The sequence below is a fragment of the Prionailurus viverrinus genome, chromosome B2 (assembly GCF_022837055.1).
Source record: "Prionailurus viverrinus isolate Anna chromosome B2, UM_Priviv_1.0, whole genome shotgun sequence".
NCBI lineage: Eukaryota > Metazoa > Chordata > Mammalia > Carnivora > Felidae > Prionailurus > Prionailurus viverrinus.
The window spans coordinates 97,200,127-97,227,177 of NC_062565.1; the positions used below are offsets into that span (position 1 = coordinate 97,200,127).

Consider the following 27,051-nt stretch of genomic DNA (forward strand, 5'->3'; position numbering starts at 1 on the left):
CAACCTCCTCCTTTCACCCCCATTCATTCCCCCCCCCCCCCCGGCAGCTTCTAAGACCGGCTCAAAAGCCAACTCCAAACCCACGCGAGCCCACATCACGGGGCTAAGGAGAACAGCTGGGGTCGGGGCGGCCCCAGGGGCCGTCATGCCGAGGTGGCGGCCGCGAGGGGCGCCGCGTCCCGCCGGTGCCCGCCGCGGATGAGCAAGCGGCCGCGAGCAGCCCCCGGGGCCGCGCAGCATCCGCGTATTCAGTGACGGTGGAAGCCACGCCCGCTCCGGAGCTGGGGGCCGTCCCAGCCCCCCCCCCCACCTTTCCCCCTCCCTCCCGCCCCCTCCTCCCCGCGCCGGCCCCCGGCCCGCCCCCGGCTCGGCTCGCGGGAGGCGCTGGGCGCCGGTGCTGGCGCGCTCTCCCGGGCGCACACACACACATCCACGCACGCACGCCCAGAGCAGCTCTCTCCGCTCCCGGCCCTCGTTCCCCTCGCCCATGCAGACGGACAGAGCGACGGAAGATGGCTGACGACTCCACGGGGCACCGAGGATGCAGCCCGGCGGCGGCGGCGGCGGCGGGAGCGGCAGAAGCAGCGGCGGCGGCAGGGGCAGCGGCGGCGGCGGCGGCGTTGGCGGCGGCGGCGGCAGCGGGAGCAGGAGCGGCGGCGGCGGCGGCATCCCTGAGACTCCTCGAGCTACCTTTCCCTGTGACAGCCACTGACGTTCTCCGCCGCTAGAAGAGACCCCGCTTCTCCGGCGCCCGCCTGCCCTCCCCCCTCCCAGCCCCAGCCCCAGCCCCGCCAGCACCGCTACCTCCGCCAGCATTGCCACCATCAGCACCACCTCCACCACCACCACCGACACCACCACCACCACCACCGCCGGCGGCGGCAGCAGCCATTTCATCTCCACAGAAACCAGACACAAAAACATGGCAGAAATGGAGAAAGAAGGGAGACCTCCGGAAAATAAAAGGAGCAGGAAACCGGCTCACCCAGTGAAAAGGGAGATCAATGAGGAAATGAAGGTATTTTTGGACTTCGGGGCTGGAGAGACTGAGCTCTTTCTTCCGCCCGCTCCCTTTGGGCCGTTGTACGGATTTGGGGGGTACGGGGAGCGCTTGTCAGTTTCTGTAGGACGCCCAGAACGCCTCAGCTCTTCCTCCAGGTGCAAAACCGAGGCCAACTCGCGGGCTGCATCCCCGAGATTTGCCTGCCTCCGATTTGATGGGGGTGGGGGACGGCCAGGAAACCACATACTATTTAACCTTATAAGCCCCAGATTGGCACAGGCGCGTTTCAGAGGGAGGGGACCGGGGGCCCAAGTGGCGGGTGGACGTGGTGAAGAGGCTTTCCTAGTCGGCGGTGTGTAGTTTCTTCCCTTTCTTCGGGAACCGTTCCTCGGGTCCCTCCAAAGTTGAGGCGCTGCCGGGCCGAGGAACCCCGGGAGCGCTCGATTCCACCCTTGCCTCCAGTCCGTCTCCCAGCGCCTCGATCCCGCTTCCCCTCAAGTAGCCAGCTGCGACGGTGTAGAGAGGCTGTCAGTGCCCCGGCGAGTGCGGCCCCAGCAGCGTGAGTCTGGGTACCGTTTTGACGGCCGGCTTACCTCGCCCGCCCCTGTCCGCTCCTCTCGCTCGGCTGCCTCCGCCTCTTGCTCGTCTTTGCATGCTTCACTTCCCAGTTTATCAGACCCGGGCAAGCCCCGCCGAAAGATAGCTGTCTGGGGGGCGGCCTTCCCGAGCGCCGGCCCATTGTTCGGAAAGGCCAGCCCGGAGTCCTGTCGGCGAGGTCGGGCTCCCCGCCAGGCCAGCGGTGCGCCAGAGGTGGCGAGCGCAGCAGCCTGGCGCTCCAGCTGTTCGCTTTGGAGCGATTGCACCAGAGCACCGCTCAGCTCCGGCCAACCCCCACCTCCCCCCCCCCCACCCCCGACACACACTTATTTTCCATGAAGTTGAAGCTTTTGCCCGGCGAGGGTTTTATTCTGTGTTGATATGACGAATCGATCTTGATTAAAGAAAAAATATATATATATATGTTTTTTAATTTTTTTTTCTTTTTGTGAATTACAAACAAGTAGCAGTTTTCAGGGGGACTTTAGCGTTCATTCTGCAGCCGGCTTGGTGTTCCCTATCTTCTGCAAGATAGAATCCTTAACACTGCCAACTGACTTAGTCAGGTTGGTGAACTTTGTATTTAAAAGGCAGACTGGATGAAAATGGCATGCGACTAAGTACAATTTATCTCGCTTTGACGCTTTCTTGATTAGAACAAGCACATTCTATGAGAGTGCCTTCTGTGAAGCCCGTGTTTAGGAAGGGGCGCACGGATAATACAAGCTGTATGAGTATCTAGGTGCATATGCTTATAGCTTTCCTTTCCTCCAGAAAATGTCTGTAGCAATCTCAATTTCGGAATTTGAGCTGTTATTTCTGGGTGATGAACTTAATGCCTGAAAGCATGGGGTGCAGCATCAGTCCAAGGGGAGTTAAGGAAGATTTGCTCTGGAAACCAGTGCCATTCCTTGTGATGGAAACCACCATTGATTTAAATGATAGTTTTTTAAAAGACCAGTAGGAGCTGTTGTCTTCTGATGAGGGCTGGAATTCAAACAGTCTACAATAACCATTCTTCCTCACTTACACTTCTCTTCTGTCCTGCATTTCCAGATTACTTTCCCATTTCATTTTAAATTGGGGGTGCAGGAACAGGAGAGAAGTGAGCCACTAGGAAATCACAGTGTGCACTGGCCCTTTAAAACACTACCTAATGTGATCTATATGGATGGCAGCTTTTAAGTTTCATAGGTTCTAGAATTACAAATTAGCTAATTTTAATCAAAACATGTGAAATGTTATCCCGGCTGGATATAAAGGCTGACTGTGCTCAATGCTTGGGGCTGGCGTTGTTGACTTTGGCTGCGGGCGCACTCCGTGGTTTGGGAGATAGTTGTCCTTCTACAGTATAACAGATGTTTGTCTGAACTGGTGAGGAAGAAACAAAAACAACATTGTGTGAAGGGGAAAAACTACACAATTTTTAGTCAATGCTGCAGGACTAAGTATGGAATTAACCTTCGTGCACAGAATTTCCTCTTCTTAAAATGTTATTTTTCTTCCAAATCACCACCTACTATTTGAAGCTTTAGTCCTCATCATTTCTGTGTAGAGTGGCATTAAATAAGAAGTTTTACACAGCAAATAACTCAGTTGCCTGTAGGATTGGTATTTTCTATCTGGTTTAGACCAGTGTGTGAGAGACCCCGGCAGAAACCTTCAGTCATGTCCACGCACACAATGCCAGTATGCATGGATTCCCATTTGTACTGGAATTGTTTTGTAGGTATTCCTCTAATATAATGGCACCCAAAGTCCTCATTTGAAAAGTGCTTTCTCAAAGCCAAATGGTGGAAAGGTTATTTTGAACTCATTAATATTTTTCTGTTTTTAATGTTAATAACCACATCAGTATAACCCTCCTCAAACCTCATGGTATTATTACTACTCCTTGTCCCCAAACCTAAAGTGTAGAGTAACATAACAAGTTGGTTGCCCTGTACAAAAATATGTGCAACAAAATGTCACCGAGAACACAATGTGGCCTTGTGCAGCTTCATATCAGTGCCGCTGGAGCTGCCTGGCTGTGTTTGCCTTCATCTGAACGGCTTTCATCTGGACCAGTGTAAACTAAACCCTGGTAAGTAATCACTGCCCGGCAGAAAGAAAGGAATGTATACAGCTAGCACGGCCTAAGCTGTAAAAACGGAAACCTGAGCCCCCACCGAGGATCACATATCAAGGCTTGAAGGTAGGGGAAATGAAAGGGGGAAAGAGGAGAGAGCGAATGGAAAAGTCAGCCTGGGAAGTGGAGGGTCAGGAGGAGGCCCCCCTCAGGGAGATTTGGCTCAGGGATTAGGGAGTTTTATCATGGTGTACAGTGACCTACTCAGGTTTCAACACTGGTTGGATCAAGTTGCTTCTCTGTGAGCTGAAAGAAAAAAGACTGGTGTGTATGTGATTTTTCTTCCCCGCTTCGGGTAATAGAAAGGACATTGGCACAAGTGTCTATTTTAAGTACAGCAAATGCAGGGCACTCAGAATGAGTGACAAAATCACCTCATCATGAGGCTTTCTTCAAGATCTCCTAATTGAGATAGTTACATGTTTATTTTAAAATGGCTGGAGAAGACAAACTGGCTGAGGTTTAGCTGACACCAGTAATGGCATTGGAGGTTGTCTTCATGTGGCTGGGAGCTAATGTTGGTGGCTGTTTCACTAGATCAGATATTGAGTTACATTTTCGTTATCACTGGTCTAATGTGCATGGCAGTTGTAACAAATTTAAATTTGATACAATATAATTTTGTGTGTGAAAAGTACATGACTTGGCATAGATGCTTATAGTGTAGTGAAAATATCTTCACGTAGAAGTGCTTGTCTCATTATGACCTTTACAATGTTACCTTATCTTTCCTTTTCTTCTTTCTCCCTCCACCCTGGTTTTTCTTGGTTAAAAAGACTCGTTACTTTACTGTATTTGTCATAAGTATGCCTTGTTTAAGTAATGACCAGTAGAGACAATTTTAAAAAATTAGATGGTGATGCAATTTACATTTTGACTATTTTTGTTTTCTAGAGTGAATATTGTGATTGTATCTAATGTAATATGTCTTCAATGTACTGTTAGCTCACATGTATCATAATAAATGGATCTTAGGATGGAATCCCAACACATAGAAGGGCTAATTCATTTCAGGAGTTCATCCATAACATGACAGATTTAATATAAAAACTAGTTCATACTATTGGACGTGTATAGGTAAATATATGTGTAAGTGTAACAGTAACAGTAATAGTTCTACTTAAGGGTAAGTATTTTGCACACATAGATATTAGTGAACATGACTAGTGGCTACTGAACAGTAATGCAGCTCAAAAAAAAAAAAAACTACACTGTGAGTAGAGATAATGAGTCAGATTTTTATCTTTTAAAACTCTTTGACAAAACCAGTGTGATTAGATCAAGGACTCTGCCCTGGAAACTTTCCTAAACAAACCATAATTAATGCATTTGCAGTGTTTGACTTCTTTATCAATTGTTAAACTACAGGATCATCTGTATTAAATGTCTTGGGGTCTCCTTTACTGAAGACGTTTTCTGTCTATAAATATTCCCAGTAAATAATTTGTACCTAAAATTATGCTTCAGTCCTGATGCCTACAGTTAGAGTCAGCAACATCTGTTAAAGTTTAGTAGTAAACTCACCACAAGATTTGCTAATTTGGTTTGTGATGGTCTCCATTTGGCATTAAAAATGACCTGTGTCAACTGCATAGACAATAAAGCAATTTGCAGAGCTAAGCTGGTGAGTGCAGTGAGATAAATAGGTTTCCATTAAGAAAAGAAAGAAAGAAAGAAAGAAAGAAAGAAAGAAAGAAAGAAAGAGGGAAAGAAAGAAAGATCATGGTGTAGATTGGGAAAGTCGGCATGTTTCAAAGTTGAAATCAGCTCATTACTAAAACAGGTATATTTTAAGTTTTGCTGCTGAAACTCCATCCTGTTGTCAGACACAGTAAGTCTCAGGAACCTAGAAAGTGGGCTTGGGACAGATCTCACTGCGGCATTCACAAATTATGTAAGACCTGTCAGCCACTGGCCTCAGGTGTGCCACGTGGTAGGGTTGGGGACTAATGTCAGCTGGGACATGGTCCTTACTTCTTGCGAGCTGGAATAGGATGTTCCTGAGCCCACCAGCCTTGTCCTCCACGTTTCTGTCAGTTGTCCTGCTCAAGGCTCCAGTCAAAACCCATTAAGAGATGCTTCTGGGAGGGCACAGAGAGCTGTGAATTCTGTTCTGTTCAAACCAGGGTTTTCTGAAAAGAGGCTCTTTTTCCGTCCATGAACCTGTGAGTGTGATAGAGCAAGATTCTCTAAGCCTTATACGACTCGCAGGTTCCAGAGACGAGGAAATGGAAAGGAACCACTCCACTTCCTCCCGAATCTGAAATAAACATTTGAACTAGAAGAAAATGAGTCTGACAGACTCATTCCCTTCTGCGTTTCCTGCCTGTGTGCTTGCCAAGCACTGCTCTGAGAAGCCAAGCCTTACTCTCCTTGTGTGAGAGACAGACTCATAGAAACCAAGAGGTAACAGTTTTTAAAGGAAAGTCAAAAACAGGGCCTCCGAAAGGGCAAATATCAGTGAGCACAAGTGACCGTCTGAAAAAAGGAGAGTTCTAGGGAAAGACAGTGTCTTGTTAGAGTGACCATATTTTTTATATCTCCTAGGGAAGTGTCCTTTTCATTAAGTCTTTATACCGCTTTCTCTTTCTTTTCAAAAAAGTTATTAGAAGTAGTAGAAGGCGGATCATTTAAAAAGCTCTCAAGTCTCAAACTTCCTCTTGTGGAATGGGAAGTCAGCCACACTTGCACTCTCGAGCTAATAAGATTATTGAATATTTTCCTAAAAGAGAAGGGATATTACTGGGTAAAATGAGAAAGAAATAAAGTACTTTGTTTTTGATGGTGCCAATTGAAACATGTAAACAGGCATGAAAGCATGTGGTGAGTGTGATTTGCTGAATGTATATTTTAGGATCTGTAGACCGATGGGTGTTAATATCTCTTACGTAACCAAAGGGCTGTGGAACCCTGTCCTGTTTTAAGGCCAATGGCTTTGGCAGGGACAGGAAAACAATGCAACAAGTCTTGGTGATTTTTAGGGCCGTTCTACAGCTGTGATCGGACACAGCTGCACACCTGCCTTGTTTGCCACGTTAACCTCGGGGCTGGAATCCACAATTTCACAGCATTTGTTTGACCTTTTTTAGGACGTTTGATGTCCTGGCCGTGGATGAAAACGTGGGAACATAATTGTCTATTCTGTGTCACAAAAAGACAATAAAGCAACATAGGTTTTATATATGGAAACACACAATTTTGGTTTCGTATACCAATTACACAGCCATCCAATTTAGAATATATCAATAAGAGAACAAGACTTTCTCGTCAGGCCTGTTCCAGGCTGGGGTTGTATTTTAATATTATGATGTGTCTTCTACCTTTAGAACTGTATTGTAATCATTGTGTTGTGGCCGAAAACGCTGCAAAATGGAGGGTAGTGACCATCTTTAAAGGATTTCTTCTTCTTCTTTTTTTTTAATATTTATTTATTTATTTTGAGAGAGAGCATGAGTGGGGGCAGGCAAGAGAGAGAGGGAGGGAGAGGGAGAGAGAGAGAATCCCAAAGCGGGCTCTGTGCTATCCGTGAGGAGCCCAATGCGGGGCTTGAACTCACAAACCACGAGATCATAACCTGAGCTGAGATCAAGGGCCTGACACTTAACAGACTGTGCCACCCAGGCGCTCCCATCTTTAAAGGATTTCAAGTTGCAAAACTGTGGTTCAGGTAAAAAGAGCAGGGCTCACCGGGTAAAGTCTGCACCAAGAGTACAAATCTCACTGCTCTTATCGTTCCATGCATGTGGATAGCCCTCTAACGGGTCTTCTCTGGGGAGAAGGACCATCTGATTCCTTAGGATACCATCTGATCTAGCGGGATCATGAATGTGGATGTACTTTGTAATCTGTAAAGGGATCTTACAATATTTCTTTTTCTCTGTTTAAATTTTACCTCCCAACCCTCTTGCAGAACTCTAAAATAAATCCGATCCACTGGATCTGTGTTAAGAGAGATGACTTAGGGGCACCTGGGTGGCTCAGTCAGTTGCGTGTCAGACTTTGGCTTAGGTCATGATCTCGTGGCTCGTGAGTTTGAGCCCCTTATCAGGCTCTCTGCTGTCAGCCTGGAGCCCACTTTGGATCCTCTGTCCCCCTCTCTCTCTGCCTCTTCCCTGCTCGCATTCATTCTCTCTCTCTCTCTCTTTCTCAAGAAAAAAATAAACCTTAAAAAAGAGAGAGAGATGACTTAGACTCAGTCTTAGGCCAGATGTGGGGATAGAATCAAGCTGACTTCTAATCAAGTTCAGTTCTTAACTTCTGAAAGAAGAGAAACTGCCTCTCTTCTGCAAATTGCTATCTTACCCCCTTTAAAGATCTCAATTAGCAAGTTCAGTGATGCTTAACAGAAACCTACCTCAGAAGTCAGAACACATGGAGGTGAAGGGGGAGATAAAATATTTTCCAAAAATAACCATCATTCTGTCATTCATAATCTTAACCAGCAGGGATGCTAGCATTTTTCCCCCCTGCCTTATAAATTGTTCAGGATTGGGGTTTCCCTTTCCTTTGAAAGTATTTCTCATAGGCTTCACTTTTGTAGACAATGTGTGCCAGAATGTTTTGAAGTTAAGTCATGTGACTGACAGATCCTTTTTATTGTCATCAGGACTGTGAATATGGCTGACATAATTGTCTATGAGTAGACTATGTGTTAATTAATTTTTAGTTAAAGTAATTTTTACTTTTATAAAGTTAATACACAGACACGATAGAAAGAGTAAGCAATACAGAAGATACAAAATACAAAAGCAATACAAAAGCTAAAAGAAAAACAAAGCCTATAATTTTCCCACCCAGACACAATTACTATCAACATTCTGATATATGTCTGTTAATGCCCTTTTCCATGTATGATATATAGTTTTTTTTTTAAACAAAAGAGGTCTTCTAGTGTGCTAACCTTCTTCAAAACTTAATATATTGTTAATAGCTTTTCATGGCAGTAAAAATTTATCTATAGCATATATTTTAATGGCGCAATAGTATTCCATTTTAGTCACTCCATGACTAAGCTGTAATTTAACTAGATTCCTATTGTTTGGCATATAGTTTGTTTCTAAGAAAAAACCCTGAGATAAACATTCCTGAACATGCATATCTTTGCACGCATTTCCTTTGAATGGTTCCTACAATGCTGAGAAATACAATTGCTGAATCAAAGGGTATGTGCGTGTTTAAAGTCTTTCACTGCATACAGTCAACTACCCTTTTTCTAAAAGTTGTATCAACTTAAATTTCCAATAGTAGGAGACTGCTCATTAGCACTGGATATTCCAATTCTTTTAATTTGCACATATTTATTTTTAGAATCCATTTTACTGAATTTTGTTTGATCGTTTTTCTGTATTTATACATTTAAAAAATATTTGTGAGGGGCGCCTGGGTGGCTCAGTCAGTTGAGCATCCGACTTCGACTCAGGTCATGATCTCACAGTTCGTGAGTTTGAGCCCCACGTCGAGCTCTGTGCTGACAGCTCATAGCCTAGAGCCTTCTTTCAAATCTGTGTCTCCTTCCCTCTCTGCCCCTCCTCTGCTCACACTCTGTTTCTCTCTCTCTCTTTTTCTCAAAAGTAAATAAACATTAAAAAAAAAAGCTAAAATTTTGTGAATATATTCAAATGTACTAGCACATTGACTGAGTACATTCTAAGTGCTAGGCATTGTCCTAGGTGAGGGGTAAAATGAAATAAGAGGTTTCTGCCCTCAGGTAACTTATAGTGTATTTGGGATAGGTGACATATTTTACCAGACCTGGGACTTGGAGTGAAAACTGGAATTATGTTTGTGGGGAGAGAGAGGACATGGCTCTTCCCTCATTTGAATGAAAAATTGGGAGCTCTTTGAAAACTTTGTGCTCTCTTGGTTATTATACGAAGTTAAAAACACACTGATACTCAGTTTTATGAGGCCTGGTAAGAAAGAAATCCGTGGTACCTACTTACATTTTAAAGTCTATTTGGTGTTTTCAAAATAAAATCATTAGTCCTTTTTGAAGACCTTGAAGTAGTTGCATTTCAGAAGTATTGTGAGAATTTGTAATTACTGCAGTTTTCAAAGTGCCTTGAAGTCCAGTCTTTATTATTTACCTGGTAAAGTGGTCAGTGAAAAATCATTTAGACTGAACTTTGACATTTGTGCAGTACTTCCAGGTGAATAAGGAGAGAATCTAATGAAGGTCCTGGGAATTAGGTTTCAACAAAAATAAATTTTTGTATCAAAAGAATTTAGAAGGAATGGGGAAATAGTAAAATTTCCAGCCTTTCCACCATCTTTCTGTGGCCTATTTTTGTTTGTTTGTTTGTTTAATTCTAGGAAGAGATCATGCTTTCAGACTAAATGTTAGGATTGTCTTTTTTTTCCTTAGGAGCCCTGGAAGCGAGGGAGGGGAATTAGAGAGGGCAAGGAAGAGGCATGGGGATAAAGGTTAAAAGTACAAAGCAACTAGAGTCAGATGCAATGTGCAAAAGATTATAAAATGAGAAGATTAAATTTAACAGTGAATTTTGAACACAATCCAACGAAACAAATAATTGAGGAGAGTAGAGGCCAATGATTAAGTCTGAAAGCAAGCGACATAGGTAGATATAGGCCCTGGTTGGAAAGCTCTTTATATGTGACACTGACATCCTGTGGTATGATTTCCTTGCAACTCTTTGATTGGTCCAAGGAGGTAGTTTCTTTGGAATTGCTGACACATCGGACTATATGGAATTGATCATAGAAAGAGGCCTGGTGTAAGAATCAGAAGATCTGTATTTTTGTTCTGATTTTACTGTGTGATGTCTCATGCCTGTCATTTACTTTCTGGATGCTCTAATGTTTGGTTGTAAAATGAAGGTATCACCTAGGTTCACCAGAAGTTTATTGTGGAAATCAAATACCCAACTTACTGGGTTATTGAAAGGAACAGAGAGTTAAAGGATGTGGAAACACTATAAAGTGCTGTAAGAGTGTTAGACATTATCATTATAATTATAGTGACCTATTTTCCAAACCCAAATTGGACCACATGGTATGAGAGAGGATTTTTGTGCCACTTCCAAGGGTGAGAGGCAGTCTGCAAAATGTGATTCAGATGCCAGAATATTGAAATTTCTGGCACAATTTTGATGGTTTATGGGAGCAGTGATAAAATATTTGAAATAGTAAATGTTCAGTAAAATTTATGACATGTGATCATGATAATTGTAATATTTCTTTGCAAAAGGTATTTAATTTCTTGTCTAAGTAGAAGTTCTTTGATTTCACAGAATCTTACTACTGGGAGGGACCTGGGGACTTTAGTTTCCCACCCCGTCTCTAGAATATTTGCTAGGTGAAGATTTGCGGGGGGGGGGGGGGGGGGGGGCAGGGGGGAACAAATTTCACTACCTCCCTTGGTAAAGTAACTTGTCTTATTATTGAACATCTTTCTGGCAAAACATCTCTGCAGTTTAATTTTTATCACCTTTATTTTTTCACCTTTTAAAAACCATAACATACATGAGACACATCTGTAGGAAAGGAGTAATTTTTTTAATAGAAAAATCCTTTTTTGAGGATAATAATTTAAAAAATGTTGAAAAACCAACCGCTGGAATTTTCTACCAGAAGGATTTGAAAACCCTTATGGGCCATAAACATTAAACTCATTTCTTCTAGAATGTTATGTTTCTTGGATGATAACTGCAAAAATCTATTTCATTTCCTTTGGTTTCGCACCATAATGAGCCCGTATGATATCTAGCATCAAATTCTACCTAGAAATTAAAAATCTTAAGTTGTCTATTCCTTGGGGTTCTTTGATTTCTTAATACAGTGTGTTTAAGACAGAAGTAATAGTCTGTTTCTTATGCCATAAGAAACTTTGGTGTCACTTTCTCTTTCTTTCACCTTGGTCTTCCTTTCTTGACAGATTTGAGATTTATAGCTTGAGGGTTTATAAACCTTTCCTATTCTGCTTTTGCAGTCATCTATCAAAGCAACAAGGTGTTTATTTTTATTTTCACTGATAAGAAAGGGAAGGTTTCAGAGCTTATTTTCATTGACATTTATAGTAACTTGAAAATCATAGAATAGACTAAGTTCACATTGATTGTTCCACGAAGTCTCTGAGTTTTCAGCACAAACCATAAACTAAGTGTTGCAGTTAAGATGTCCCAATATTATGAATTTGGTGTTAATAATCCAGCGGAGGTTTTAGTTTTTACCCGCATGTCTGAAACTTCTGGATTCCATCCCTGGTATTGGTTCTGAAAAGCTGAATGGATTTGCAGCTGGACTAAAACAAACAAATCTATATCCTTGGCTGGGAGGTTGTTCCATGAATTATGCATCTGTAGCCTTTGTGTCACTTCAGAGGTTAGGCAGAACTGGAGAGAGAGGCGCCCAGATACAAACGGTCTAGAAAATTGGATATGGTGGCCAAGAGTTACTATGCAAAAGATTTTCTGTCTTGTTGGCACAGTTCTCTTGGAGATTGGGGCAAATAGCACACAGACCAATAAGATGGTTTGAACTTGGCTTTTAACACTGTGGGGAATTGGTGTTTTGATGTAAGGTGTAATCCTTCTCCGTGGAGATTTCTGCTGCCAGACCACTGATGGAGGACCTCGATTTGTGCGCTTAGGGACTGTCATTCTCCAGACCAGGCGCTCAGCTTAGTGAAAAAAATTGGGTGTTAGGGGAGACTGACGCCTCATTAAAGGGATCTCTTTTGATTGAGTAGAGCAGCATTTAGCTGAGTCCTCCTCAGTGGTATTCCAGAGATGGCTGAGCTTATTATACATATCGATCATATCATCTTTGTGCATTCATGAAAAGAATGTCTATTTAATGTGGACATGACCAGCCATCAGAGAGAATAAATGCCTCACTAAAGCGTGATATGGCTGACTGTTGGCCTTGTGGATGGTAGCACTGAATCAATCTGGCTAGATTTTTTAAAAAATTGCTGGTGCACTATACCATCACAGATAGACCCAGTTGGAGCCCTGAGCTTAAGTGGGCACTAAAGCAAAGAATCTAACATTCTGTGGGAGGTTTGAAATGCCAGGTTTGTTTTTGTGGAGTCACTAGTGTAATATCTTTTCTTTTTTATGCAATCCCTGCTGAAATCTAAAGTCGTGAAATTCAAGAGAACATGGAACTCACATGTTGAGGCTATGTACACTCTTGGTTTAGCCTGGGTGCTTTGTTTCAGGTATATAAATTATACATCCCAGTGTAATTTGGAAATGACAGCTTCTAGGGAGAATGAGAAAAGATTCTTTGGGCCACAGAGGTTAGAATATATAGTTTTTCTAGCAAGTCTAGGAAGCTCAGGATGCCTTTCCAGATAAAGATTTTTTTTTAAAAAAGAATTCATTCAACATTTATTAAGCCCTTATTCTGTAGCATAGTGTCCTGCTTTTTATTTTTAAATTCCCCCAGCTTTATTGAGATATAATTGACACATAAGAACATAAGAGATATAATTGACACATTGTGTAAGTTTAAGGTGTACAATGCGTTGATTTGATGTATTTATATATTGTAAAATCATTACCACTGTAGCATTAGCTACGCCTCCAACCTGCCATAGTTGCCATTTCTTTTTTGTGGTGAGAACATTGAAGATCTACTCTCTTAGCAACATTTGAGTATATGATACAGTACTATTAGCTATCATCATCATGCTGTACATTATATCTCCCAACCTGTTAATCTAATAGTTGGAAATTTGTACCCTTAGACCAATATCTCCCCATTTCCCTCACCCCCCAGCTCTGGTGACTACCACTCTACTCTATTTCTTAGAGATGTTTTAAGGCACATGCAAGCATTAAGATCATTAATACAGTCTCACGTCTTGTTTCCAGATCTAGCAGTTGATAAGTTCACAAAAAAATAGCCACCTGATATTAAAGCTTTAAAGCTGTCCAACTATACCCATTATTTCACAGTTTAGTATCAATAATAACAACAATAATGATATCTTACATTTATATGTTGGTTTATAGTTCATAAACTATTTTCATGTGTTATCCAAAATCTGGGCTGGCTATTAACCTTAAAGTTATTTGGTACTATTATGTTACTTGTTGGAAGACAATCATAGTGACCTTTGATTTTATGGAGAAGGAAATCTGTCAGTAGTGAAATTTGTAAAGCAAATTATGCATTGATTTTTAAAGTATACATTTGCAAACGGGAAAATTAAAAAGGGAGACCCTTGTAGCCTTGACAATTGAGAAATTATTTCTTTGCTGAGATTTTGCTTTATCTAAGAGTCATGTTAAAGAACAATACCTGAATCAGAAAGCAATTCTAATTTAAATTAATCTGAGCCACCAAAAGTTTGATTGTTTTCATTTTCAAATATTTTCTTAGCTGTTTTCATGCCTTACCTTTTGTGTTAGTCTGGGGTATAAACTTTGCAGAATATGCTAAAATATGACTTCCTATTTGTAAGCAAAACAGACTAATACCTTTTTTCTTATTATCTTTAAATTGCAAATGTCTGAAGGCCTGTCATAATTGGATGCGTCATCCTGAGATTTAAATGCATTACAGTGTTTGAACGTGATTTGAAAAATGAACATGACTCTAGGGGGGTGGGGCAGGGCTGGCATTAAACGGGTAGTGCAAACAGAATTCGACTTATGCATTCGTTTCAAATAGTTATTGATTATATAAAAAAGGAACCTGTGCTTCTCTTTCAGAACTTTGCAGAAAACACTATGAATGAACTCCTTGGCTGGTATGGCTATGATAAGGTTGAATTGAAAGATGGTGAAGATATTGAATTCAGGAGCTACCCTACAGATGGAGAGAGCCGGCAGCACATTTCTGTTCTCAAAGGTAATGACATTTAATGTCCCTTTGTTCATGCAAAGAAGGATTAACTATCTCAACCTGCCAGAATTGAGTTGCTTTGGGACTCATTTTGTTGATTATGCCAATGGTTGATTTAAATGTACATCCCCAGTAGTGCTTTCCCATAAGCAGAATTCCACAGAATATAAGAGCACAACATAAAACAAAAATAGACACAGCTTAATCTCCTTCCAGCAATGAGAGAACTAGCTAGCAAGGGCTATGGGCTTTAAGTGTTATGGTCCTGCCCACAAATTTATAGAAAGGGACAACATCTGCTATGTTCTCCCCCTGTGTCCTTTGATATATTAGTTATTGGGGACTGGTGCTTCCTATTAAGTGAAATATTAGGTTTGGATTTTGAGACTCTTAAGAGAGAATTTTTGGTAATCCCCCCTTCCTCTCTTTTCGGTGGGAATTCTAAGGTAAAGCCCTATTTCTATTTTGTGTTTGAATTCCTTCCTGCCCCCAGCCTTGGATAGGGTAAGAGGAATAAGAGAGTCGTACATGATTGGATCCCACATTACTCTATAAGAATTTTCATCAAAGCCCTGCTAAAGAGTGGAAATTAGAGTCATGGCAGAATAAAATTAACGCTGATTCTATCAGCAGATAGTGTCAGCTACTTCATGAGGGAAGCCTAGAACCACTGGTGGGTGTTGATATGGATACTGAATTTATGAACCTAAATTTGGAGTGAGAGTTTGTTTGTCAAAGAAAAGGAGTATATAAAGAAGCAATCCACGTGGGGAACTTCAATAAAATGTGGGCAAAATTCATTGTGTGTCATCATTGGCAATTTGATCAGTATTTGCCCTGCATTCAAAATCTATTGGCGTAAACTACCTGCTCATGCATTTTATTGTGAGTGTCTACGACAGGGCTTTTCCTTATATGCCAAGCAACAAAATGTAAATGAGCTGTCCTGCAGGCATGTGGAATTGAACGTACATGACAAATTTCATGTTAAGCCCGCTATGAAATTGTACACATCATGTTACAGAGATAGTATCATCAATTTCACTGTAAATGAAAAATGCAAGTCATGAGTTTATATTCTATAAACTAATAGCTCGTATAATACTTGGTCTAGGTAATAATCTTTGCCTCTGGGGAACATGGAGAATGCCAGGATATGCTACTAGAGGGAAAAAGTTGTTTTCCATGGTTGAATTTTTTTTTTTTAATGATTCACATACAAGGATAAAATTCACAAAGTTCATATCATTGTAAGTTTTCTTTATTTTCACTTTTGTTAATATTAACAAAATTAATGGGTTATTAATGAGTTCATTTAAAGAGTTTACCCTGTGAAACAGTTTTCTTTCAAATAATCTGCTTCTTTCTCGTTGGTTCTTTTGATTATATTATGACCAAACTTTTTAATACAGCGGGACCTAGTTATAGGCCTGGAGGGGCAAATTTTTAGCCCCCCCCCCCTTTAGCCAGAGAGTGAGGCCTGCTATATATCACTTGGTACATGGGAAATGTTAATTGCCTCTCAATTTTCTATGGGCTTTACAGCGCTAAAATTCATCACCATGATACAATTGAGATGTTAGCTATCATAGTGGAGCAAATTATAAAGGAGCCCATTGGAAATTTATGGTAACAAGACTGAAAAGGTCCAGGATGGTCTGTGCAGTTCTGGTAAAGTGTTTAAAGATTTGCAAGGAAAAATTTATTTTGTTATACATAGCCATTTTGCTTGAGAAAATGTGGTCATAAGGAAAACAAGTCCTTTTGTTACATTGAACATGATTTTCTTTTCTTTTACAGAAAATTCTTTGCCAAAACCAAAATTACCTGAGGACAGTGTTATTTCACCATACAATATAAGCACAGGCTATTCAGGGCTTGCCACAGGAAATGGACTCAGTGACTCACCTGCAGGGTCCAAGGATCATGGCAATGTGCCCATTATTGTACCTTTAATCCCTCCACCCTTCATAAAGCCACCAGCAGGTAAGTCACTACTGGGGTTTCCAAGGAGAACGACTCAGAAAGTAGTTGTCATTATCTTATAAGTCATTATTAAATGCTCAAGTTAACTTTGGAAAAGACTGTTTTAGGAATTTTGTGACAAGAGATACCAGTGCATGTATTATTTACAGGAGTATTGCTCTGTTAGGCAAACTTAGGCAAATTCCCCCAATCTACTTTTAACTGAATGAATATTTCCTGCCACTGGCTACAGAAAAGTTATTTTCCTTCTCTGAAATAATCTGTTACAAAATAAAAAAAGAAAGGTGAAATAATTTTATATACTGACTGGCTGACCTGGGTGGTAGTGTTGTGAGGGCAAGCTCTCCTCAGAGGGCCACCCTTCTAAATTCACTTCAGAAACAACCTAGATTATCCATCTTTGCCACAGATTCTTTCTAATTCCTGGAAAACTCTCTTTGAGAGCGTTAAAGAAAAATGGATGTCTGAATTTTACTTGCATGAAAATGTAATCAGTTCTTTAATATTTCCAGAAAACCAGATGGCAGTGTATGAAGCTGGATGGCAAAGGGCTGAGCATTGTGTGATGTTGCAAGCTAGGTTACAGCCATGTTCCATGCAGAGAAAGAAGTTCAGTAGCATTGTATCTGGCTTGCTGTGAAATGTTGGAATTATGCTAGAATGCTTAATTGCTAGACTTACTATTTTTCTGTATATTGAGTTGAACAATGATAAACAGTGAGTTTTGATGGCAGTACTTAGCATAACTTACAGAAGAGAATGTTTGCATTTTTTTTAGGGGAGATAGGTGTGCAATTGTTTTCATAAACAGTGAGGATATTTGTAGATATAAATTCCTAGGCTTATGTTGTAGATATTTTTGTACCATATTCTAAGTGTTACTAACATTTTCCTTCATAGTATGGGCACATTCTCTTCCTTAGCTTACTACATTTTAGTAGTAAAAGTGTCCTTTCAAATTGAGGCCCTCAGATATGTCCTTGAAATCCATTTATCTGTCAAAATCACTTGAAATTGTGTTTGCTAATTACTAACATAATTTGTGTATCATATAGAATTTACCTTTTTAGTGCCCCTAGTCTCCTTTGGTTGATTGTTTTCTGATGCAGAGGGGCCCAGGTGTATCTCCCAAGGGCCAAAAACATACTTTGCATAGGCTACTGGAAAGGAGAGGGGTGACTAATTTTGTAAATGTAGGGTTCATATTCGAATGTGTGCCCAGTGGCTTCAGTGAGAGGTGATGATAAAGAGTATCATTAAGGCAGTGTGTCTAAGTGGAAAGAACCCTGGCCTCAGATTTAGACAGATTGGGCTCAAGTCTAGGCTTTGTCACTTACCAGCTCTGTGAACATGCACACATTAAATGAGTTCTCTTCTCCTCAGTTTCTCCATCTGTAAAATGGGGATCACAGTTTCATCCTACGGTATTATTGTGGCCATGAGATGAGAAAATATATGTAAAGCACCTAGCATAGTACCTGCCACACGAAAGCCATTCAGTAAACACCATGCCTCTTTTTTTTCAGTCCTTAGTCTGCCCTAGAATTATCATGCACATAATTTGTGCATAAAAAGGTGTGCATCCAAATGCAAATTCCCCTCTAAGATTTATTTGAGCAAAGCAAACAGCTTTAGAAATTAACATAGCTGAGGCTAACATGAGTTTGGCATGCCAAAAAACCTGCCCTGGAGTTTCCTGCTGAGCCAGCCACGTGGAATTCAAGCACACAGCTCCCATTTAACTCTAATTCCACATCAGATCAGGAAATAAATATGCAAAAGGATACAGGCCAAAAATTGAGCCTTGGAAGTCTTAGACATAGGAACTTGGAGGAATTAGAAGCCAGAGTAACCGAACACCAGTGGTTTTATGCTGTCTTCATGCAACTCCAAAGCACTCATCTGTTGAAAACAAAATGTAGGGGAGGACGTGTTTAATTTTCTGTATCTGCTCTAAACCTTGACTCGGTGCTTCTCCTGGGTTCTATATGACAAGACAGAGAATACAGAAAGGATCTCTGCTTTCAAGGGGTTTTCTCCATTAATCCCTACACAGAAACACTTACAGGAGAGATGAATTTTGATTTAGTCATATTATATAGTACAGGGGTCCACAAACTTTTCCTGTAAAGGGCCAGATAGTATTTTAGGCTTTGGGCTATGCTGTCTCACAGCTGTATCACAGCTACTGAACTCTGCTGTTGTAGCAGGAAAGCAGCCACAGATAATATATAAACAAATGGCTGTGTTTATGTTCTAATAAAACTTCATTTACAAAAAAGACAGCAGGGAGGGTTTGGCCCCAGGACAACAGGTTGCTGATTTTTGCACGAGGGTAAGATTGGCAAAAGCCTCATGATAGTAGGAAGGTGAATAGAGTTTCTAAGAGTGAGGCCATGAGCTTTGCCAACGTCTTTTGTGTAATATCATGAGGGACAGCAACATGGACAGGAAGAGAGTGGGGTTTTCAGGGTATGTGGTGAGCTTTGGCAGATCGTAGTACTCTAATAATATTTGTTGAAAACTGAATGAACTGAACTGATATTTAAATACCTATTGCACATACATAAGACGGTACAGGCCACTTTGTTGTTCACTGAGAGAATGTTAGTATCTTGGCTGGATTAGTCCCAACCTGTCCGAAATTGACCATAGCTTTACTGACAGTGATGTGAGTCATTATCCATGGATAAGTTATCCATGTTTATCACAGATTATCACAAAACTTCCATCTAATGAATCATTTCAGTTTCTCCTTTTGTTAAAAATTTTTACCAGAATTGTTACACAGGTAACTGAGTTGAGGCACATTTCCTGTCAATTTTATAGCTGTATCTAGGCTAACATAGTATTCCTAAGGGAAAGTAATAAATGGCATAATGGCCAGAAGTAAGAGGTCCCTCTATAATCAACCCTGGAATAATTTATTTTTTTTTAACGTTTATTTATTTTTAAGAGAGAGAGAGAGAGAGAGAGAGAGAATCTGAAGCAAGTTCCAGGCTCTAAGCTGTCAGCACAGAACCCAACACAGGGCTCGAACTCATGAACTGTGAGATCATGACCTGAACTGAAGTCAGATGCTTAACCGACTGAGCCACCCAGGCGCCCCAAGCCCCTAAATAATTTAAAATTGACTGTATCATGCAACTGTGCACCTTTTGGGGTAGGGAAGACGAGGATCATGTGTATGTTTTGGATTTCTGGAAGGAAAATAATGGTTAGCATTCAAATTATTCCTGTTCTACTATAAACTGGCTATGTGAAAATGCCAATAATAATAATACCTTATGTTTGGGTGAAATCCCTTATAGTTTATGAAGCTCATTCACATTCATTATTTTACTTAATCTGATCTTTACAATGACCCCAAGAAACAGCACGCTAGATATGGTTACATAAGGAACTGAAGGTCAGATAGGTTAAATGGCTTGCTCAAGATCAGGAGACTTCTAAATTCTTGAGCCAAGACTGGTAGCAATGTCTTCTGGCTCCTGATTCAATATTCTTTTTAATACAAAGTTGCCTTTTCAGCATATTTGTACAAAACTTCCTTAGACTGTATCAGAATAAGAGTACTTCTTACTCTGCTACTTCAGATACCTCAGTGACAGGGGATACAACATGTTCCTGTAAAAGGTCATTTTTTAAAGTCCACATCTTTTGGGAGACTTGATGAGATTCTCTGAACCTGAGAATCTGTGATTCTGTGAACTGGGTTGACCTAGTAGGAGTAAAACCCCAGTGTGGTTTTAAAGTGCTTGCCATCACGGGGCAAGTTGCTTCCCCTCCGAGGTACCAGAGGGCTCCATCTGGTCGGGCACCAGTTCCAGAGTGTGTTTCATGTGCTTGGGCGGGCTCACCACTGGATCCCATCCATGTTTGGCAGCCGGTGGGCCCAGTGGAATACTTGTGATTGGGAACATGGTGATACCACACTTGCTTGGATTTCCACCCTCCTTTTGCACAGCTGCGGACAGAAGTGTGGGTGTAGCTTATTTCTGGTCCTGGGGAATTGCTTTTTTGTGCCTGCTCCCCTTTTCTTCAGAGAAGAGTAGCTCCCCGTGCTTTGGTGATTACCGCAAGCATTGTTCCTGCTTTGGCCACACATGTTTGTGCACAATTTTGTCTGATTTCCAAGGCTAAGCTGCCCTTCCCCCATTAGAGACAGAATTTGGCCCCTGGTGTAGGGTTTGTGACATCACAGTCGTTACTATGGTAATAGACTTGTTATAAACACAGGATAATAGCCCTGATTTTGCTTTTTTTTTTTTCCTCCAAGCAGTGAAAGGAGTCACCATGATCCTTAAATAAGACTAGCAGACTTTTCCGCAGACTAGGAAGTGGACAGAATAAGGCTTTGCTATACAGAGCTGCCATTTAAAAAAACCTGTTAAGAGAATAAGGAAATAATAGAAAGTACTGACCAACTTTTTCTTTTTATGCAAACATTCCTGTATCCTTTTAGTTTGAATGAATATGAAAGCCTCCTTCCTTGCTAATTTTAAAAATCACAGCATGAACACAGTCTGAAGTGGCAGAATATATATCAGCAGGAGTTTTGAAAGGTAACTCAGGTTAATTATATTGTAACCTTGCTGTAATTCTTCTCACATTAGAGATTTTTAATATGGGTTCAACCCTTCAGGACTTCATTCAAAGAGGGTTGTGCCGGTAAAGGACTTACAGCACGGATTGCAAAGGCTGTGCTGGAGTGAGTCCCCATCAAAATATGTATACCTGCCCCGCACCCCCATTAGTTTGACTATTGAAGTGCAGCTGTTCAAATGGATCTTAAATACAGATTTTTTATAAAGACTTTATATTGCTCTTTACTGCTTTTCAAACATAATAGCACTCCGCTCCACTGACCAGACATCCATCGGTCCTCTGCATTGGGTGGATAGGCTTGGTTCCCCCTACCCTTGTCTACCTCTGGTCAAAGTAAGGACTTGAAGGTCCTTGACCTGAAGGTCAAGTTGGGACTTGAACCAGGATTTTTATCTCCTAGTCTCAGACATGACATTTTGCTCCTAAGAATTAAAAAAAAAAAATCAATGCAACTATTGGCGTAATTGTTTTTGTTCATGAGGAAAAGATGAAATGCAGCAACTTTTCCTAGTGAAAGTCTCACTGAGCCCTGCTGCAGAAAACACTGTGTATCTAGGAAATGACATTTTAAATCTGAGTCTTTTGACAGGCTTTCCCAGAGGCTTACAACTTGCCTAGTACAAGTCCAGAATCCCTCTAAATCCCTGAATACTTTAAAATGAAATTAAATGTAAAAAGAGGAGGAAATATATTTCTGCATGTGTATGGCAGTCTTGAATAAAATGTCTTTTACCTCAGATGGTAAGTGGCCTTATTCTTATTCCCCACTACTCATGTGAGAAGTGAAAGATAGGGTCTATCCACACAGCATCCACAGGTTTATGTGGAGGGAAATGAGATCAAGCTCCTAAGAGCTCGATTCCCTGTGTGCAGCAGCATCTTGACTTTCTTTGAAAACAATGACCATTTCCTGTCTTCCAGGATGGTTTGCTTTCAGTGAGCTTTCCAAATTTGTGTTCAGTCATAGTCATGGAAATATGATATATTTTTTCAGGCAAATCTTAAAATTCTTAAGGGGTTATAAGCACTGGGCTCTAAGGAACCATTAGCTTAGCTGAGAATATGGAAACATTCACGTGATCTGCTAAGCCCTGTGTATATAGCTGAGCAACCCACAGTTAATAAGCATGTTACTTTTTGGCTCTTATAATTCGTACATGGAGTTGTACTTGCAGGGAAGTTGGAATCAGAATGTGGTTTGCATTATGATCATTATTTATTTTATCTGTTATTCAATATTCTTGGGGCTTGCATATGAATGATGTATTCCAAATAGCCATTGAGAAAACAGGATTCAGTCAAAATTGCTCTGCCATTTATTTATTTGTCCAACTTTTAAAATATAATTATTAAATAAAATTACCTAGAGTTAATGGGATTTGGGTGATTTACTATTTACGTGCCAGATACATTTCTCAAAAAGAAAAGATATTCACTGAACCCTTAGATTTGGAGAATTTTCCAAATGACTTAGAACAAGGACAGGAGGAATTATGGTGAATAGCAAGAATAGGAATAGTTAATAACCGTAATGATATAATCTCATCTTGGCTAGTATTTTTTGAGCACTTCCTATGGGCCAGGCATTGTGCTAATAGATTATTATCTCATTTAATTTTCAGAACAACTCTGTGTGGATGCTATTATTAACCTTGTTTTACAGATGAGGAAACTGAGACCCAGAGCAACTTGCCTGAGGTCACACAGGTAATAAGTGGCAGAACTGACATTTGAACTTAGGCATGATGTCTCCTTAACCCATATTCATAGCCACTGGACTATCCAAAAAAAAAAATATGTCAGTCTTTCAGTCAATTACATGTTTATTGAATGTTCTTCACATTGTGCTAGATAATACCAATATATGTATCATCACCCCTGACCACCAGGAACTTACAGTGAACTTGGTACATAATCAAAACATCATTCCAAAAAAAAAAAAACAAAAAAAACCAAAAAAACCAAAAAAAACAAAAAAAAAACCCCTCAAAAAACAAAAAACATCATTCCACTTTGACTTTGAAAGGTATTTTAACAGCATTTTCAGGGTGCATGGTGCAGTAGAAGGACAGTTAAAGTGGAGTAGCAGAAAGGGTACAGGGAGATAATCAGGTACTGTTATGTTCACCCAGTTGAGGAGAAATGGCATCTGAAACATAATGTATGCTAGAAGATAGCCATTTGAAATTCAAGGTGATTAACAGAAGATACAACACGAAGTCTAAAAATGTTACCTATTATCATTTGGGTCCTGTTTTATCTTTCCTTCTAAAATTGAGGGCTCTTGAAAAGGTGGAAAGCAAATTTCAGTATGTTCAATCATTCTTTTTTTTTTGTAGTAACCATCTGTTACTGTATAAAATTATTACAGTATTATTGACTCTATTTCCAGTGCTGTACTTTTCATCCCCACAACTTATCTATTTTATAACTGGAACTTTGTATCTATAAATCCTCTTCACCTATTTCCCATCCCCTGCTCCCCTCCCTTCTGGCAACCACCAGTTTGTTCTCTGTATTTATGAGTCCGTTTCTTTTGTTGTTGTTTGTTCATTTTTTTAAGACTCCTCATGTAAGTGAAATCATTTGGTATCTATTGTTCTCTTCTGTCTGACTTATTTCACTTAACACAATATCCTCATGTTGTCACAAATAGCAAGATTTCATTCATTTTTAAGACTGAGTAATATTCCAGTGTGTATGTTTGAGCACTCTTAATGCCAAATCAAATATGTGGTTTGAATGGCAGCATGATGTGGTGGAAGGACTACCAGAGCAAGAATCGAGAGACCTGGGTTGTTAATGCCAGCTCTGCTATTTATTGGCTCTGTAATCTTGGATAAGTCACTTTGCCTTTCTGTGCCTCAGTTTCCTTGTCTTAAAGATGCTGTAGTTAGCGTAGGTAATTGTATCTTGTCTATATTTATAAAATCTTGATTTTATGACTTGTATAGTGAATTGCCCTCCTGATTTTGTGATTTGAGAGGGTCTGTTTTAATATGCCATAATATGTATTTGTTAGTCGATTGAACATATTTAAAGAAAACGCACCTATATATGTACTTATAGCAGCCAAAAGTCTGATGGAAAATGTATGCTGTTTATGACAACTATCAGTGATTGTTAATTTTTTACTCTGGAAGAGTGACTTGAAATAGTAGATTTAAATTTTAGAAAAACTGCTAGAAAAGAGTGTGAAATGTGAGTAAACAAAAAGACTGTATCACCCATATGTCATTACACCTAATAATTTTGATGTTACACATAAGTAATTATCAATGGAAAAGTTCCCAGAATTTCTGCAAAAGAGAAGCCACATTATGTCCAATTTAATTTATCAAAAAAAGCATCATAAGGAGAAATAGAAACCTTGAGTAGTCCTACATCCATTGATGAAATTAAATAATTACATCCTTTCTACAAAGAACATTCCAGACACAGAGAGCTTCAGTGGTAGAATCTAACAAAAATTTGAGGAAAAAATAAAATCAAAATTAGAGAAACTCTCCCAGAGAATAGGAAAAAAAAAAAAAAAAGAAACACTTTCACTCATTTTATGATCCAAACCTGACTTTGATCCCATGACATGACAGGCCATTAGAAGTAAATAAAATGATAATTTAATGTAATTGAGTTACATTAAAATGGAAAATTTCTGTTCATCATGAACACTGATTCAATCCTCAAAAAAATCATGGAAAACCAAATCCAGTGATGTATGCAAAAGGATAATACATCATGACTAATTTGGATTTTTTTTCTAGGAATGCAAGATTGATTTAAGTTTAAAATATCAGTCAAGGGGCACCTGGGTAGCTCAGTCAGTTAAGCATCTGACTTTTGATTTTGGCTCAGGTCGTGATCTTGTGGTTCGTGAGATCAAGCCCTGAGTTGGGCTCTATGCTGATGGTGCAGAGCCTGCTTGGGTTTCTCTTGCTCTCTGCTCCCCCCTGCCCACGCTCTCTCTCCCTCTCAAAATAAATAAATAAACATTAAAAAATAATCGGTTAATGTAATTAATCACCTTAACAGAATAAAATAAAACCTCATACAATATTCTCAATAGATGCAGAAACATAATGTGATAAAATTTAACACAACTAATAATAACTTTTGGCAAAGTAGGAACCAAATGGAACATCCTTAATATGACAAAAAGTATCCACAAGAAAACCTACAGCAAAAATCATATTTAATTTTTTTTAATGTTTATTTATCTTTGAGGGGGTGGGAAGAGAGAGACAGAGCGTGAACAGGGGACAGGCAGAGAGAGAGGGAGACACAGAATCTGAAGCAGGCTTCAGGCTTCGAGCTGTCAACCCCATGCGGGGCTTGAACTCAAGAACGGTGAGATCATGACCTGAGCTGAAGTCAGATGCTTAACTGACTGAGCCACCCAGGCACCCACAAAAATTGTATTTAATGGTGAAATATTGCAGGCTTTCCTCTTGCAATCAAGAATAAGATACAGATGACCACTATCACCACTTCTATTTAATTTTATACTAGAATTCATGTAATGTAATCTGGCAAGAAAAAGAAACAAAAATATAAGGTTTTAAAGGAAGAAATGGCATTTTGTTTATAACAGTGTATAAACCACCAATGTATTGGTAAACTTCTCCATCAATGTGTTAATTTGTAATTAACAAATACATTTATCAGGTCTCTAAACATTGTCAATAACCCCAAATCCCTTATATCTCTATATACCAGCCAGAATATATTAAAAAACAAAATTTTAAATACCATTTAAAATAGCATCAAACCGTCAAATACCCAGGTGAAAAAACCTAACAAAATGTATGCAAAATTGTTATATCGGGAACTATAAATATTGCAGAGAAACAAAAGAAGACCTAAATCAATAGAGGGATATCCCATGTTTATGGACTGGAGACTAAATAGTCTAAAAAGGCAGATTTTTCCTAAATTGGTGTATGTATTCAATTTAGATAACAATCCTGGCATAAAATTTTATGGAAATTATAAAGCTCCTTCTTATATTTACATGGAGATGGAAAGGGGCAAGAATAGCCAGGATAATCTTGGAAAAAAAGAAAAAGAAAAAGGAAGACTTATACTACCAGATCTCAACAATTATTAGAAGGCTAGAATAATTAATTAATTAATTAATTGATTTTATTACTATTAGTGTTAATTGTACTGTTGTTATTCTTCTTTTGACCAGACTTCTGATTAGTCTTTGGGAATCCTTTGATCTATATTTGAGGCACAAAAGAGAAAAGAACACTTTGTTTTTCTCATGTCAATTCTCTTTTGGCTTAATTTTTTTTTTAAATCTTTTCTTGCAATTATGAAACATGTTGCCTTTTGGAAAAGTGCATAAAATATAAATGTATTCTTTGACAAATAGTGATCCTTTCCACTCACAACTTCTTCCCTTTAAGAGGTAACCACTTTTGTGGTAACCATTGCCTTATTTTCTTCTATAGTTTTAATGCCTAAGTACACTCCCCGTCCCCCAAGCAATATAGTTTATTATTGCCTATTTTTGGACTTCAGACAAATGAAATTATGGAAGCCAGCTTCCAAAATGGCCCTAATGATCTTGGTCTCCAGGTAGTTTTTTCCTACATTGAATCAGGGCTGGTTTGTGTGACTGACTTCTGAGGCTGTCATAAAAGGTAATTGCAGTTTTTGCCTAGTTCTCCCAGATTATTCACTCTTGAGGGAGCATGAGGAAACTCAAGCAGCCCTGTGAAAGAGCTCATGCAGACAGGAATGGGGGCCTCCCATCAGCAGCCAGCACCAATTTGCCAGCCTAGTGCTTGAGCCACCATAGAAGTGGGTCCCCCAGCCCAACTCAAGCCTTCTAATGACTGCATCCCCAAGAGACATTTGGCTGTAACCTCATGAGCAACTCTGAGCCAGAATTTCTCTAAACTACTCC

The 27,051-nt window shown here is 40.0% G+C and overlaps 1 protein-coding gene across 2 annotated transcripts in view; it reads left to right on the forward strand.

The window, feature by feature from the left end:
- Positions 1-587: 587 nt before the first annotated feature.
- Positions 588-27,051, forward strand: part of SOBP (sine oculis binding protein homolog) — a 187,194-nt gene continuing 160,730 nt past the window's right edge. For both annotated transcript variants that reach the window (XR_007152546.1, XM_047860887.1), the window contains exons 1-3: positions 588-1,018; positions 14,411-14,549; positions 16,344-16,529. Coding sequence is in view for 1 of the 2 variants with exons in the window: in XM_047860887.1 (XP_047716843.1) it covers positions 923-1,018; positions 14,411-14,549; positions 16,344-16,529 (421 nt within the window). In the remaining variant the exon portion in view is untranslated. The remainder of the gene's footprint in view (positions 1,019-14,410; positions 14,550-16,343; positions 16,530-27,051) is intronic.